The sequence below is a fragment of the Electrophorus electricus genome, chromosome 19, assembly GCF_013358815.1.
Source record: "Electrophorus electricus isolate fEleEle1 chromosome 19, fEleEle1.pri, whole genome shotgun sequence".
In the NCBI taxonomy this organism is placed as follows: Eukaryota; Metazoa; Chordata; class Actinopteri; order Gymnotiformes; family Gymnotidae; genus Electrophorus; species Electrophorus electricus.
In genome coordinates, this window is record NC_049553.1 from 933,950 (window position 1) to 951,224 (window position 17,275).

General features: G+C 47.1%; 1 protein-coding gene across 1 annotated transcript; it reads left to right on the top strand.

Moving 5' to 3' along the window:
• Nucleotides 1-99: 99 nt before the first annotated feature.
• Nucleotides 100-15,415, top strand: march6 (membrane-associated ring finger (C3HC4) 6). The gene is made up of 26 exons (XM_035519804.1): nucleotides 100-363; nucleotides 1,193-1,292; nucleotides 4,729-4,802; nucleotides 5,675-5,818; nucleotides 5,920-5,992; nucleotides 6,112-6,280; nucleotides 8,259-8,445; nucleotides 8,607-8,668; nucleotides 8,768-8,800; nucleotides 8,920-8,971; nucleotides 9,071-9,129; nucleotides 9,226-9,306; nucleotides 9,528-9,596; nucleotides 9,766-9,840; nucleotides 9,946-10,080; nucleotides 10,174-10,293; nucleotides 10,390-10,490; nucleotides 10,982-11,119; nucleotides 11,344-11,551; nucleotides 11,645-11,714; nucleotides 12,061-12,242; nucleotides 12,338-12,472; nucleotides 12,779-12,868; nucleotides 12,965-13,097; nucleotides 13,200-13,335; nucleotides 13,452-15,415. The coding sequence occupies exons 1-26, from the start codon at nucleotides 345-347 to the stop codon at nucleotides 13,537-13,539; spliced, it is 2,733 nt and encodes a 910-aa protein (XP_035375697.1). The 5' UTR covers nucleotides 100-344; the 3' UTR covers nucleotides 13,540-15,415.
• The last annotated feature ends 1,860 nt before the right edge of the window (nucleotides 15,416-17,275 follow it).

The window sequence follows — 17,275 nt, forward strand, 5'->3', positions numbered from 1 at the left end:
GCATACACCATGCAAACGTCTTAATGAAGTGTTTGGGTCGATGGCGTGGACATCGTTTCCACCGGAAAGCTGTCGGAGCTGTCGTAGTAGTGCGTCACGACCCGCCGTAAAGCGTGACTAGCTCATTCCAGCTAAGGCCAGGAGATGCAGGCTCTGTGAGGACAGACGCTTTTAAACGCATTTCGTGTGTGCGCTCAGGAGTAATAATACAGTCGTGAGGTTATGCTGAGTTCGCGGTTGCTGCTCTGTCGACATGTTTCTGTAGATGTTGGCAAGCTAGCTCGTTTTTGCTGGACGGTGTTATGTGTTGATTGAAGAGCAGTGCGTCACTGCTAAGCTACACGATGGACACGGCCGAGGAAGGTGAGATTGACACTTAACCAGAAATGTCAAATTACATGGTTTTGACGCACGGGTTTCAAATAAATAATATTGATTTGCGTTTCGATTGAAGTCCGCAAGACAGGACGTGAGCTATGTTGGCCTCTGTGTGCTGCTGCTAGTTGGCTAACGCTAGCTAGGTAGCACCAGACTATGGCATTAGTGTTCTCCTAGCCGCCTTTAGTTAAACTACATTCTCGGACAGTTTACTCGCAAACCCGTCGTTCTGTTTTGCACTATTAACAAAAGAGGATTAGCTAGCTAGTATTAACGTAGACATCTTTAAGCTCGGAGTTGCCGTAGCTGGCAGGCTAGCGAAGTTAAAGACTAACATGCGCGTTAGCTCGTAGCCTTCAGGAGACAGCAACACCAGCTACAAGGTTCAGGAGGGTTTGGGTCAACGCGGTTTAAGTTTTACCGGACTGCTGTATGCCTGTTTACTCCTCACCCACGGGGAATCAAACAGCCCCGCTGATCTAAACAATAAAAGGCAGTATTTGCCAATATAACAGGTCGTGGCCAAGTAGCTAGCTAGTGTGTGAAGGGGTATTGTTTATGGGGTGTCATTGGCTTAGCCTTCCGCTCCAGAAACGCATAAACCCTGCAATATTTCACCTAAGTATAATTTGATGGCGCAGTCATTTGCTTAAGTTGCGTTCATCAGTAGTCATAAAACCCAATGCAATAAAGTAGGATAGTTTTTTTTCAAGTTAGTGTTGCTAGATAGCCACATAAAATCCCAGCAATCGTAAGTGTTGAAAGCTTTATAAGCACCCGTGGTGTTTACGCTGGTTGCCTCATCTGTCTACAGCTGATATATGTAGAGTGTGTCGGTCTGAGGGAACTCTCGACAAACCTCTCTACCACCCCTGTGTCTGCACTGGAAGTATTAAATTCATCCACCAAGAATGGTAAGAGTCTTTATCTGTTCACTCTAAGAAGTGCTGCGTTACTGTTCTAATTTTATTAATGTTCTGCTATTTATCTTAGAAAAAGATGGTGGTAAATTAACTAAAGCCTAATCTTGATGTAGTTCTGAACCTAAGCTATACTCCTAATACATGACCTCCACTGATCTTTAGTATAACATTAGGTTCAGTGTTTGTGCGCAATCTAAATGTTTAGACAATGTTTCCATTGGTATTAAGGTCGTGGGAGACTGTATCTCTAAAATGTATTAATTTGGAAGTGTGAAGTAAAAAGGTGTTATCTTTATTTTGCTCGTCTGTGGTTTGAGCTACACGTTAAACATTAAGTAAATGTATGCTGCTACTGGCTGTTATTTTATTACAAATAATGGCTCGATTTAGGCTAAATCAAATTGAAATAGGCTGCCTATGTCTCCTGCCCACAATGCCCTTGGTATCTTCCTTGGAAGTCAGTGTGCATAAACACCATGGAGACTGTCTGAGAAAGTAAAGAATTCCGATATCATTTGTGCCTCAGAAATTAGACTTGGCCGAATCCAACTGTTTAAAAGACCAAGGTGGGAAGACAAACAAACCCTGCTGTAATTAACTGTCGGCGATGGCTTCTAGAGGGCAAGAACAATCAGGGCTGATTTGGACGTGGGGAGTTTATAATGGTTCCACCTCAAAGCGGAACCCTTTCATTATCATGAAAAAAGAATGAATGAATCAGAAGAGTTATAGAATAACATTTTTAAAAATGGTGAGAAACAAATGAAGGGGGTAAGTACAGTCTTTATTATATGAATTATTATTCATGAATTGTAGAGGTAATATGGGAGCCTTATGCATACAAGCTTCTGGAGCTAATTTGCCCTGATTGGTCCTGTGACTAAAGATAGCTGGAGGTCAAAAGTTTGAAAGCTTGTTTGCTCCTTCACTGGAACATGCTTCTGCATTCATTGGGTAAGTCTATGAGAAAATAATGAATATAAGGAAACATGTTTCAGGAAATAAGTTTTAGACTGGCCAAACTGGTCTCCATTAAAGTCCAACAACGCACTACTCACTGAAGCCGTAGAACCGTCAACGTAAATTAAAAACTACTTGTATGGGTCGTCATTGTTCGTGATTGGGGGGTGGGGTGGTCTGGGTGGTATCGTAACGTGGCAATTTATTAACAGAAGAGTAATTAGTATGTAGTAATCCACTATCACTGATAATCCACCCAAACCTCACCATTGTCACCAGCTCATCCATTCAGAGAAACGAATGGAAGGCATAACCGCCGTGAGTGCGATCACAGAAGGAGGTTTACTGTAGGCATAACAATGCGTTTTGGGCAGCACGGAAGGCCCCTAATGTTCAGCCTTAAAGGCACATTGCATGTCACTTCGCACCTCAAACTTTAAAGGCACATTGCACCTTTTTTGGCTCAAAATTTCTACTGGTCTAAGTTTCGCCTTATTCATTGTCAACTATATGCTGTTATGCTGTGGTTGGGCCATCATATTTCTTCCAGTGGTGCTTATTGCGTTTGTGTTACCATACCAGGTTGCTTGGGGTGTGTGTGGGGTTGTGTGGCTGGGCACACGTGAGTATGTGCATTTGTGCTTTTTGGCTGCCTCAACAAATGGACTGACTTGCTCTACCCATTAGTTTAAATTAATCTTTTTATTTATATATATATATATATATATATATACACTCACACACTGCAGATCAAAATTAGAGAACAACACACAATTTCCTGAATGTCAAGGTCACTGTGTATTCCTATGTGAATTTATCCTAACAGGAGTAAAAGAGCAGTATTTTAATCTTATTTCAGGAGTCGTATATATTCTAAAGCACAGTATAAAAACCTTAAATGAGTTAATTGAAAAAGAACACTGATCAAATTTAGAGAACACTTTCAGATACTGGCACCTGGTGCTAATTTCCTTAATTATCTGACACCCTATTTAATCGGCAGCATAACTTTCCTGTTTTCACTGACTTTGCGAGATGGTGAGCTGTTCCAAAGTGAATTAAACCCTCTGGCAACAGGTTGTCCATATGAAGGCCAAAGGGGTGACCCTATCAGCCATAGAAAGAGAAGTTGGTCGTTCCAAGTCTGAGATTTCTAGAATATTGCATCTTTACAACATCACAAACTCATTCAAGCCCCCCAAGAAGGCTGGTCGCCCATGAAAGACAAATGTAAGAGAGGACAGGATAATGCGGATAATCTCCATGGGTTATCGGTTCAGCACTGCAGCTGGAATTGCTCGCCGGTTCAGCACTGAACAGGGTAAGGATCTGTCTCGTCATACAGTTTCTCAACGTTTAAGAGCATTTGGACTGAAAGCCCAAAACCTCCAAACCTCTCATTAGCAGAAAGAATCAAAAGGCTAGACCAACCTTTGCTGAGGAGCATGTTGTGTGGACAGAGGAGAAGTGGTCCTTAGTTCACTTTAGTGATGAAAGCATGTTTAATTGATTTGGGTCTGATGGGAAACATTATGTTCGTCAACAAACTTGGGAAAAACCAAACCCAAAGCGTGTAAAGAAGCCAATGAAAGGTCGAGGAGGAAGTGTCATGGTTTGGGGAATGTTTTCGGCAGCAGGAGTTGGACCTCTCATACAGCTACATGGCAGCGTGAATGCAAGTGTGTATCAAAACCTTCTTCAACAACACGTGGTTCCATCACTCAGCCAGCAATTTTCGTGCAGGACAATGCCTCTTGTCACACAGCAAAACGGGTAAAGCAGTTCTTTGAAACTGAAACAAAGAAATGGGCAGCCCAGAGTCCTGATCTAAACCCAATAGAAAACCTCTGGAAAATCCATGGTGACAAAGTTATGGCCAAGAAACTCACAACAGTCACTGAACTGTGAAAGAGACTGCAAGAAGAACGGCCCAAACTCACACCAGAGCGGTGTGAGAGACTAGTGATGTCCCGTGGCCGCAGATGTGCTGAAGTCATTCAAAGCAACGGCCTGAACGCTTCCTATTGATTGGTGATTGTTGTAACCTTCAGAAAATGTATTTTTTATACAGTTATTGCTGTTCTCTAATTTTGATCATTGTGCTTTCTGCAAAATAAAGGCTTTATGTTGAAATACCTTGGTTATTTTGTAAAACACTGTTCTAGTGGCATGGTATACTCCTAACAAAAAAAATCCTGTGTGTGTGTATACGTATATATGTATGTGTTCAGTTGAGACACACACACACATTCTATAATGTCTCAACTGAAGGAATAATTCCAACATTCTGCAACATTCCAGGCTGTGTGGTATCACGTCCTATAACAGTGAATGACCCTGGAAAGCTGTGGAGCGTTCTCCTACCGTGTTGAAAAGGGCCGGAGTTCTTGTCCCATACATCCAGTCTTACTCGCTCTTCCTTCCCGCTCCCTTTCCTGTGTGTTTTTATTTATTTCTTTTCCCGCAGCTTGGTCCAGTGGCTGAAACACAGCAGGAAAGAGTACTGCGAGTTATGCAAGCACAGGTTCGCTTTCACGCCAAGTAAGTAAACCGCGCTCTCATGCCTGCTGTACTTATACCGGGTGTGGGAGCTCAGTGGTGAAGGTACCTGACTTGTAATCGTAAGGTGGCTGGTTCAAGCTCCACCACTGCCAAGTTGCCACTCTTGGGGCCCCTGAGCAAGACCCTTAACCCTCAATTACTCAAGTTGTACTCAGTCATAATTGTAAGTTGTATTTTCCGATAAAAGCGTCAGATAAACGCTGGTAATGTAAACGTGTGGAGCTTCCAGGGCCGTGCGCCGTCCTCCTTGGCGGGAGGTGGCAGACTCCTGGGAAGTCACATGGCTTAACACCACACCATTCAACGTCAGTCCTTTTAAAGATGGGGAAGTAGGCTTAATGACGTTCAAGATCACGTGACCCTCGTGAGATAATGACCCCTCTGCCGTGGCCTGCAGGGCACTTTGAGTTAGTCAGCAAACAAGGTCAATTCCATAACGAGGTTCGCCCCTCAAAGAACGCTGTCTGAGTCATTTTCTGATCGCCCCCACATGCTGTTGCACAATTATGTGTAAGGCCTCATGGATTTCTTTTACTGCAGTCAGATGTTCAGAAGCTGCCTCACAGGGCACGTCTGTCCTGTACATGATCCATTCAAAGACTTGAGTGTTCTCTGTAAAGCTGCAGGCTATAAGGTCTCCGTCAAAATTCTTCTAGAGTTCTTCCTTCCTAAGACAGCCTTAGCTGACCTTGAACATTTTGGCTGTGCTTCGCGTGAATCATTTTCTGTAGTTACATATTTATACACAGATGTGTAATATCTATGTAATTTCTAATAGGGTCTCTTATAATCTGGACAGGAAAGAAGGGGTGTACGTTTTTAAAGACGTCTTGTCTCTCTCTTGCACACAGTCTACTCTCCGGACATGCCTTCGAGGCTTCCGGTCCAGGACATTTTCGCAGGTCTGGTGACCAGTATAGGGACGGCCATACGATACTGGTTTCACTATACGCTGGTGGCTTTTGCTTGGCTGGGAGTCGTACCTTTAACCGCATGTAAGTGTTCTCCTCAGACCTTCCTCTCGAGGCCTTAGAAACTCCTGACATGAGGTGAGCCAGGGGCTGAGTTTCTTCTTTCTCTTTGTTCCTTCCCACAGGTCGCATCTATAAGTGTCTGTTTACTGGGTCTGTGAGCTCCCTCCTGACCCTGCCGTTAGATATGCTCTCCACGTGAGTAGGAGCGAATGGGGAAAACCCTCATGCTGTTCACGAGCATTTCACAGTCAGGTAGGTTCAGGACCAAAGGCTGTTGATGTGAGTGGCATGCGCGTGTGCGTGTGTGTCCCCAGGGAGAATCTGCTGGCAGACTGCCTGCAGGGATGCTTCGTGGTGACCTGCACACTGTGTGCCTTCATTAGCTTGGTGTGGTTACGAGAGCAGATTGTCCATGGCGGAGCTCCTCTGTGGCTGGAGCAGAATCACGCACAGCCTGCCAATGCAGCAGGACAGCCCAATGAGGTAAAACATACATGCATACATACATACATACTTATATATTTATATATATATATATATATATATATATATATATATATAAACACATGCATGCATACAGACATATATGCATGCATGCATACATACAACCACATGCAACACACACATATACATACATACACACACACACACACACGCACTGACCCAGGCATACTTACATACATACATACATACATACACATACATACAGACACACATGCATGCATACACACACACACACACACACACGCATATTCAAGTTCAAGTTTGGTTTGTCACGTACATAGTCATACACGGTATAAGTTGCTCTGTCCAAACAACAGAGGAAAAAACAAAAACGGGTGCAGAAGGAGAGATATATCACACACACACACACACACAAATATAACAATGTATGTATAATATATGTATAATATGTATATATACACAATGTACAATGTATATATGGATATATGTGTATGTACGCAATGTACAATTCCAGTTTACAAATGGTGGTGGTCCCCACAGTATATCAGCTTCCCTGATTCAGGGCCTGAATGGCCTGTGGGAAGAAGCTCCTCTTCAGTCTCTCTGTCTTGGTCTTTAGGGAGCGAAAGCGCCTCCCTGACCTCAGCAGAGAGAAAAGCCTATTGTTGGGATGGGTGGGGTCCTTCACAATCCTCCTGGCCTTGGTCTGGCACCGCTTGTAATAGATGGTCTGAACACACCACCCTTTGGAGTGCTTGTCTGTCCTGCTTGGTGCTGTTCCCAAACCAGATTGTGATGTTTCCCGTGAGGATGCTCTCGATAGTGCAGGTGTAGAAGTTCTGCAACACCTTGGAGGGCAGTCTGAAGTCTCTTAGGCGTCTGAGGTGGTAAAGACGCTGACGAGCCTTCTTTGCCAGGGAGTTGGTGTGGTGGGACCAGGACAGGTCCTGCGAGATGTGAACACCAAGGTACCTGAAACTTTCTACTCTCTCCACCCTGGTTCCACTGATCCTCACAGGTTGGTAGTGGCACTCCTGCTTCTTGCTGCAATCCACGATCAGCTCCTTTGTCTTGCTGACGTTTAGGAGGAGATTATTTTCCTGGCACCAGTTCTCCAGGTGTTTAATCTCCTCCAGGTAGGCCCTCTCGTCGTTGTCCGAGATCAGGCCCATGACGACGGTGTCGTCAGCAAACTTGACAATGATGGTGGAGCTGGAAGTGGCTGTGCAGTCGTAGGTGTACAGTGAGTAGAGCAGGGGGCTTAGGACACAACCCTGAGGAGCTCCAGTGCTGAGGGTGAGGGTGGATGAGGCGCAGTTGCCCACCCGTACTGATTGTGGTCTGTCTGTTAGGAAGTTGGAGATACAGTCGCACAGGGATGTATGCACTCCTAGATCCTCCAACTTAGTAGTGAGTAGGGAGGGAATGATGGTGTTAAATGCTGAACTGTACATACACACACCCGCACATACATGTGTGCATACATACAGACACGCATACACCCACATACCCACACAAATACTCGCACACATATGCACATGCGCACACTCACCCACCCAAACACAACCTCTACTGCGGCGCACGCACAGCACACACTCAAAACACTTTTCAGAGAAGCACATTAACAAAAATGATTTAAACAAAAGGTGTCATAAATGATGAGTTTGGCCACTTGGAAAAGGTTGAGAATGTGACATGAGTCTGCGGAAGTGACCCGAGTGACTGAACCTTTCTGGTGACCTTCCCGAGAGACCCGTTCGGTAGCGCACACCTCGACTCTCCTTGCTCACCGTGTTCCCTCCCTCTGCAGTAATTTGAATGCTGATTCCGAGTCTGGTGCTGGTGCAGCCTGCAGCCTCCCATTAGCCTCTGTGACTCTGGAGACGTCCGAGTACCTCTCTGCCTCTCTGCCTCTCCGTGTCCATCCGCGCTCTCCTCTCTGTGGTAACGGGGTTGCGTCTAAAAACGGCCCAGCCAATCGCTTCGTGTTCTGCAGGCCCAGGGGGCAGAGGACGGAGGCGCCGAGAACCAGGCCGTGCCGGCGGCCGCCCAGCCTCCGGCGGAGAACGACGCCGCTGCGGCTCACGCCCCTGCCGACCCCGCCGAGGAGATGGAGCTGGACAACGAGGACGAGGAGGAGGCTGGTGCTGAAGACGCAGCTGACGGCAACAACGGTGCACAAGGTTGGTGGTGATCACAGTGGGGTGAGCTCAGGCTTACCAATAACCAGTATAAAAAACCAGTATAAAAAAGTCATAGAGGTGACCTGTAATTAAAAAAAAACCCACTGGCAGCAGAGTTCTGTGTGGGCGTGCGGGCTGACGCTTTGTGTCCTCGGTTGCAGACGATATGAACTGGAATGCTCTGGAGTGGGACCGTGCAGCAGAGGAGCTCACGTGGGAGAGGGTGAGCACGTGCGCCGTTACCCACACAGCACTTAGTCACAATACAGCACAGATGCCTGCTGGAGGGATTCTGAGTTTACTTCCGTTTGCCCTTTCACAGATGCTCGGCCTGGACGGATCTCTGGTCTTCCTGGTACGCAGTAATGTCCTTTCTGATCGAAGTTTTCATTCGGCCATGTTTTGTAAGATGCAGATAATTTGTTAAACCGTTTAAGGCCCCAGAAGGTAACGTGATTTAACTTTATGTTGCAGGAGCATGTGTTCTGGGTGGTCTCTCTCAACACACTCTTCATTCTGGTGTTTGGTGCGTGTCTATTAGAATTCCACTTGGATATGCTGTCTCAGATTCAGGAACTAGGTGCAGTTTTAAGGAAGCTTGTTTGTTTTTTTTTTGCCTTCCTAGCCTTTTGCCCATACCATATCGGGCACTTCTCGGTGGTGGGACTCGGTTTTGAAGACTACGTAAGTGCTCCTCCCTCACTTAACACTAATCTTTTCTGTGAACATGCTCCCATGCGTTACGGCGTGCGTTTTAACCACGTTTTGTTGTGGCCTTAGGTTCGTGCCTCTCACTTCGAGGGCCTGATCACCACCATCGTGGGCTACGTCCTTCTGGCCATCACGCTCATCGTGTGCCACGTATCCTTCCGGCCTGCCGCCCGACGGGACGCGCTCCCATTTTCCCGCCACAGGATGAGACATCACAAGCCTTGAGTTCAAACGCCTCGAAGTCGTCGAGTTGCTTCCGGCATTTTGTAGCTCGGCTCGTGGCATGCCCTTCAGTACTCTGTATATCCTAAGTATAATGTTCCTATGCAGCACTGTGAGATTGGAAGGGGTTTCCTTAATCATTGCTGCAGGGATTAGCAGCGTTGGTGAGATTCCAGCGATCACGGCGATTGTTAGGAGTCTGTTATATCGTGGTTAAGGTGAGTGTTTACTGTAGTTGTATAATGTGTGTGAACTACTGCCACGATACTTTGAATAGTCAGTGCCTTGGGACATGGGCCATACGGTGCATCACAACATAAAGCAGAGATGTTCATTCCCGACGCAGTTGTGGTGTACTGACTGCTGAGGCCATTCTGACTCTTCTAGGTGTCCTTGTTGGTGGTCGTCGAAATCGGCGTGTTCCCCCTCATCTGCGGCTGGTGGCTAGACATCTGCTCACTGGTTGGTGAATTTATCACACCGACGCACACGGGCTCCCCCGAGCCGACTGCTAATCCCCCCCGTAAACCCGAGGTCAGGTTTTAAAACGCCACGCGTGTTTGGTAGGAGATGTTCGACGCGTCCCTGAAGGACCGAGAGCTGAGCTTCGAGTCTGCGCCGGGCACCACCATGTTCCTCCACTGGCTTGTCGGCATGGTCTACGTCTTCTATTTCGCCTCCTTCATCCTCCTGCTCCGTGAGGTACCTCCGCCGCGCGGGAGCCGGCAGTACGTTTGCTGCGCTGTGTCCAGGCGGCGCACTAACATGGAAAACCCTTTTGTCCTTTGGGAACAGGTTCTCAGGCCTGGAGTCTTATGGTTTCTCCGAAATCTCAACGATCCGGATTTTAACCCAGTCCAAGAAATGATCCACCTGCCAATATACAGACACCTCAGACGATTCATTTTATCAGTGGTATGACGAGCTTTAATCCTGTGACTGTTTGTTTGTGTGTTTATTTACTGTGTAATATATACAGAGAAGGATCATGGTGTCCCTCCGATCTTTCAGGTTGTGTTTGGTTCCATTGTCCTGCTCATGCTCTGGTTGCCCATCCGGATCATCAAACACGTCCTGCCCACCTTCCTCCCATACAACGTGATGCTCTACAGGTGAACGAGCCACCAGCAAAGAGCTGCGACCTCCCGTGACAATTGCGTGACGGTTACATCATCCGCAATCGTTTCCCGCCTCAGAGGGCAGCCATCGTCCCCATTCGCTTGCCCCGTATAATCCATTTATGCGTTTAATAACTGGATGCGATCACCGGGGTTGGGGGGGTGTCCAGGTTAGGGTGGGCTTGACCGGTGGGCTTAGAGTGGGGGGGCTGAGGTTTGCTTTGCTCTCTGATCAGCGACTGATGTGAATGCTAAGCAGTTTCATCATACAAAGGTTGGGTTACACAGCATGTGGCTTTCCCTATGGAATATCGCAATAACTCTAGAGCCATGCTTCACATAGTGTTATTTGTTCTGTCTGTCTGTCTGTCTGTCTGTCTGTCTCTGTGTGTGTGTGTGTGTGTGTGTGTGTGTGTGTGTGTGTGTGTGTGTGTGTGTGTGTGTGTGTGTGTGTGTGTGTGTGTGTGTACGTACCCCTCCCCCAGTGATGCCCCCGTGAGCGAGCTGTCTCTGGAGCTCCTCCTCCTGCAGGTTGTGCTGCCGGCTCTTCTGGAGCAGGGTCACACACGTCAGTGGCTGAAGGGTCTCGTGCGAGCCTGGACCGTAACCGCCGGCTACCTGCTGTGAGCCCCCCGCGCCCCTCCACACATAAGCCCTCACATCCACATCACTACATGACACTTTTCAAGGCTTTAAAAGTTTTCTCTCAAGGTGAAATTTGTAGAAATGTCACCGTACATCGAGGGTTTTTTTTTTTTTTTTTTTTTTTTTTTAAATCTGCTTTCCAATTAAGCCTCCCCCTGCTGAATAAGCACACAGCACTCATAAGTCTTCCTGCTGTGCTCAGAGACCTGCACTCTTACCTGCTGGGAGACCAGGAGGAGACCGAGAACAACGGCAACCAGGCGGCCAACAACAATCAGCAGGCGCGCAACAATGCCAATGCTGCGCCAGCGGTTGGCGAGGGGCTTCACGCCGCCCACCAGGCCATCCTGCAGCAGGGCGGGCCGGTGGGCTTCCAGCCGTACCGCCGGCCGAGCAGGTTCCCGCTCAGGGTAGGGCCCCTCCGCCGAGCAAGCCAGTCCGAGTGATTGTCGCGCTGTGTTTGTGTGTGTGTGGGGCTCATTCCTGTGGTGTTGTGTTTCTAGATCGTGCTGCTGATTCTCTTCATGTGCGTGACCCTGCTCTTGGCCAGTTTGGTGTGCCTGACTTTGCCAGGTGAGATGCCTGCAGACCACGTAGAAGTCTTGACATCCTGAGTTGTGCGGAGGCTTAGGGGCACCCGCCTCGTTGGCCTGCTTAGTGCACCGCCATACTGCAGGCGACCAGGCTGTACTCGGCAGTTAATCGGTTGCCGGGCAGGTCTACCCTACGCAGCGGTCAGCGGGCTTCGCTTTTCCCACTGCTGACCGCTGGAGACCCGGTCAGGAACAGGCGCTCCTGTGGTTTTGACCTTCCATTTGGAGTCCCTTTCCCCTAACTCGTCCAAAACGTTGGTGCTAGATGTTGCTCTGAGCTCTCGCGCTCTCTCTCTCTCTCTCTCTCTCTCTCTCACACCTGACAGTGTTCGCCGGCCGCTGGCTCATGTCGTTCTGGACGGGCAGCGCCAAGATCCACGAGCTGTACACGGCAGCGTGCGGCTTGTACGTGTGCTGGCTGTCCATCAGGGCCGTGACTGTGCTGCTGGCCTGGATGCCCCAGGGCCGCAGGGTCATCCTGCTGAAGGTGCAGGAGTGGACGCTCATGGTAATGACCAGCCGCGCTGGCGTGGCGTCGTGCATGCAGCTCGACTTGCATGTGGGTTCTACGTAAGGGAAATGACGACGCCTGTGTGCGTGCAGATCATGAAGACCCTGATCGTGGCACTGCTGTTGGCCGGAGTGATCCCCCTGCTCCTGGGTTTACTGTTCGAGCTGGTCATCGTGGCCCCCCTCCGAGTCCCACTGGACCAGACGCCTCTCTTTTATCCCTGGCAGGTAAATCCAGACACGTGCCCTTCGTCAGACTCTCTCCGTTAGAAATGGACATCGGAAAGTATTCAAACGGCACAACGTTTGGCTCATAATGTATACCCACGGAGTGGTTTTCCTAATGTCGGCTTAACGGCCACGTTAACCGACGCGGGACGTGCTTTACCCTGCCGTCTTGCGCTTACAGACAGACGGTCTGCTGGATGGGGCCACTGCAATTTAAATGCACTCCACCCTCCCTTGGCCCAGTAGAGTAGCGTTTGCAGTATAGTAGCATGAGACGGTGACCGTGGTCTTCTTTCTGTGTTTCAGGACTGGGCGTTAGGAGTGTTGCATGCCAAAATCATCGCTGCCATCACCCTTATGGGGCCTCAGTGGTGGCTGAAAACGGTTATCGAACAGGTTGGGCGCAGCCGCCGCAGTTCTGTCTGCTTCTCGCAGGATTGGGTCTTGGTTAAAGCTGTATTAAGGACAGAGTCTTGCTCTGCTGTGCTCTAGGTGTATGCCAACGGAATCCGCAACATTGACCTCCATTTCATCATCCAAAAGCTGGCTGCCCCTGTCATTGCTATGCTGCTGCTCTCTCTCTGCGTGCCCTATGTCATCGCCGTGGGCGTCGTCCCCATCGTAGGTACGTGATAGCAGCGCCGTCAACCACGGGACCACCAATAGGGGCGAAAGCCAGAGAGCGCGGGAAGGTCAGCTCTGTTGTTTGGCTGTGTTGTGTCTGCAGGGGTCACGGCAGAAATGCAGAATCTGGTCCAGAGGAGAATCTACCCCTTCCTGTTGATGGTCGTTGTTCTCATGGGAATCCTCTCTTTCCAAATCCGACAGTTCAAACGCCTTTACGAGCACATCAAGAATGACAAGTCAGTTTTCCAGGAGTCGCAGTGTGTTTTCCGTGCTATTTAAGCCGCTTCAACGCATGGCTGAATCGAGTTAGAATGTATGAACTATTAATCTCTCTCTTCCTCTGCTCATACAGGTATCTTGTAGGACAGAGACTCGTGAACTATGAACGCAAAGCCGGTAAACCTGGCGGAGCCACACACAATAGTTCGGCCCAGGAGTAAAGACGTCGGGGGAGCGCGTGCGTGCGTGCGTGCGTGTGTGTGTGTGTGTGTTCGTGTGCATGAGAAGGAGACCGGGTGTGTGTGGGTGTATGTGAGAGTAAACACCCTTGCTTCCTGTAGCGCGCGTGTGTGTGTCCATCATTTCTCATGTCCTCTAAGACTGACGAACTCTTGACTCCTGGCCTCTCAGATCTTGCCCTGCAAATTGTAGCTGAAGAGGTATGAAATGTGTTTGTAAACATACAGAAACACAGAGAAATCCTTCAAGCCAACCTACTTGGATTTAAAAGTACGTGGCACTGTATATCTTCGGAAAAAAATGGGGACAAAAAAAAAGTATGTATATTAATTTATTAAATCTAGTTGTCACATTATTTTGTGGAATCCCTTTGCTTGGTCATAAGCAATGACTGTGGTATTCTCTCCAGTCTCGGGGAGGCGTGTAGGAGTTTGAGAATTCAATCCAACGCCAGCATCTTGGGACTCGGCTGTAATGTTAGTAGCCTCTTATTTATTAGTTGGGAGTTCCATGGGGTAAGTCATTGATGTTCTTGACGACACGTTCTTGCCTGAGTGGCGGTCCGTCGCTGCCTTTTTGTTAACCGTGTCGCAAAAGTGGCTACGAGAGGATTCTGGGGTGCACACCTCAGAGGACAAACCAATTTGGCGCGCCACTGGAGGGTGGCGGTCCTTTATGCTGAAAATGGGGTGGTTCTTTAATTCACAGTTTGTACAGGTCATCTCCATGAATTCTTCTGAAGCGTGTAGTGTACAGAGTGCAGGGGTAGCGGCATGCAATGGCTGCTGACGATGGACAGTAGTGTTTATGGCTCACAGTGAGCTCCGACGCCTACTTCCGCCCCGGGATTCGTCCTCTCGCACGTGAAGAGGCCATCTACAGTGCTAATTGCTTCAGTGGCTGGCTAGCGTAGACGTTTGCTGTCAAAGTTGTACCGTCGCGTGTCCGTCTCGTAACGCGTGGCCCAAAGAACTAATTTTCCACTTCACCACCTTACTGACGTTTTTCTGGCATGTACAGAGAAATCTCACAGTCTTAAAAACAGTTTGCAAGCCATTTTGACCAAAACATCTGAAGCAGTGTGTAGACCTTTCCCACCTTATTGTAACACACAACTCATTTATTATACAGGAGGTTTGGCGGGACAGAATAATTTCTTTGCATCTGGTTCCTGAACAGATCCTCACATTTTGTAAATAAATGTACATTTTTAAAATTCTTGCGAATCATATTTTGTAGCTAGGCCTGTTTCCCTTCAACGTCACCGTCTGCCGCAAGCCCCGGGCACCTTCAGGCTGCTTCGGTTTGTCGCGGGCTGCTGTAGAAATAGCCCCTCTGCACTGAGAATCTCCAAGTGACCTTGCAAGTGATCTCCTCATACCGACCCAGAATACTGCACGCTCCTTAATCTTGTTTGGGCAGATGTTTCTATTTTTATATGTGCAACTAGTGATGGCTGTGTTGGTTTTTGTTTGTCTGTTTGGTTTCTGTTTGTCTTTTTTCCCCCCCTCTGGTTCCTGTCCGGCCCGCTTCCTGGAGTCGTCGCAGGCGGGGACGACGGCCATTCTGAAGGCGATGGTGTAGTGGCGCTGTGGGGTGGGTGGGTGCAGGCAGCATGTAGGTGCAGCACTAATGACTCTCGCACGTTTGCTCCACCCGGCCTCATCTGTCCTGTAGCATGTTTCGTGTGAGACGTATTCACTATTCTGAATGTTTTTTTTTTTTAAAGTCTCCTGCTAGGAGGCAGTGGCTGTAATTACATCCTATTGGCAGAAAAGGGTTTTTTGTTTTGGTTTTTTCCCCCCGGTTCTTTGTTTTGGAGAATTTTAATACAAACATTAAATCACAAGTGTGGTACTGCGCTGGTCAGTGTCTTTAATTCAGAAAAGCATTAATGTTAACCTAAAGTTGTTAAAATCTTTACAAATGTGTTGAGGATCCATCCAGGTATTCTAAAAGGATTCACTGGTTTTCTTGGGCTCGTGTGGATCTTCTGAGGGGCATCATGCTAGTAAACTTGATAGTAAACCCGTAATAAATTTGTTTTAATGTTGATCATGTAAACTGGAGAAAGTACAAAGATTTTCTTGGTAGCTGTAGCTATGCTGCCTTTACATTCATATTGTAAAAGATTGTTCACCTGAACTAGGCCATGGATCATATCCATGTCAGAACAGATGTATTAAATATCTCAAATCTACTGAATCCAAAATGAGTAGTTGATGGGCTGTGCCCCATGCTGCTGCAGCAAGTCTTGAAGGTTTGTTGATTTTAGTTTTTTATTTGTGCAACAGTGCTGGAATAAGCAGGCATTTCATTTATAAAGCATAAAATGGTAGAATGCAATAATGAATGAAACATGAATATGGGTCTAAGATGATTCCTATAACAGAAGTTTGTGGTCCTAAAGATGATTGATGTCAGGCTGGCTAAAATGTCCTCAAAAGTATAGAACTGCATCTTCAAACCATCCTGGGAAGGATGACATTATCAGGACACTGTGACAGGTATTACTGAAACCTTTTCTAATGTGTGACACGACATTTCCCACTTTAGTTGAGAGAGAGCGCACACTTGAGCATCCCACATTCTTGCTCATTTTAACAATGTGAACAGTCCGAGCTTTGCATTGCACATTTAAATGGTAGTCACAGATGCGTTTCGTTTTTATAGTGGAGTGCATTTTTGTCCATTCTAAAGGGAGACCGTAAAAAGATGTACATGTGTAATGTTGAGAAAAGGCTTCTCAGGTTTAACCTTTAATCGTGCCCTCCTCTTGTAAGGTCAAGACTAAACCCGGCTTCCTAGTGCTGGTGTGTGAACTAGACCTTTCAGAAGGGACTTTGGTTTGTCAGCCCAACACTCACGTTTATTCAGTAATCCGCCAGAGCATTTCGGCCATTTGTAGCGCAGCTTCGCTGGTTCGAGACCAGTAAGAGTATGGAGCCGGAACGGCACCGCTTTTGACGGCACAGACTTTTTTGTGTAGATGCTGCACTTGAGCCAGAGTAAAGCATGAATCTCAGACTGTCTGAGAAAGGAAAAGGTGAATTCTTTAACCAGACTATTCAAATAGCGTCTGTATACGTAAATGCAACTGCTTTGGGGCATTACTAAACCATACTTGGGCAGGACTAAATTATAATAACGATGATGGGTCAGACATATGGTAGACTAATTTATTATACATCTTGTTCATAATACATCATACCAAACCAAATAAATTAAGTGAAATTGGTCTCAGTAATGGTACAAAGAATTTATTCTTTACCTTCCTGTTTTTTCTTTATCTAAGAAAATCCTTATTTTTCTTGAGTTCATATAGCTCGTCTAAAGAGAAACACCGAAGCACGTAATTCCGAGACCCCACGGTACTGAGAGCCAGATGGCACAATGTTAAGATGCTGATCATTAAATGTCTAATCAGTCATTCACATCCAATAATTTGCTAAGTTGTTTGAGATTTAATTGAATTTCAAGCTAAAATCTATAAAGAGGATATGATATGTTACATTAATCCAAATGCAACAGAATATGGTAAAGAGGTTAATCGCATCTTTAACACACGGTTTGTTTCGATAAGCAAACGGATGTGGGTCTATTACTGGGACAGTGCACAACTTAAGGATAAGATGATCATATGCGTTTGATAAAATAAGGGCCGCTGGACAAAAATAACTTAGTTTTAGGCATAACGGCAACAATATATTCTTTGAA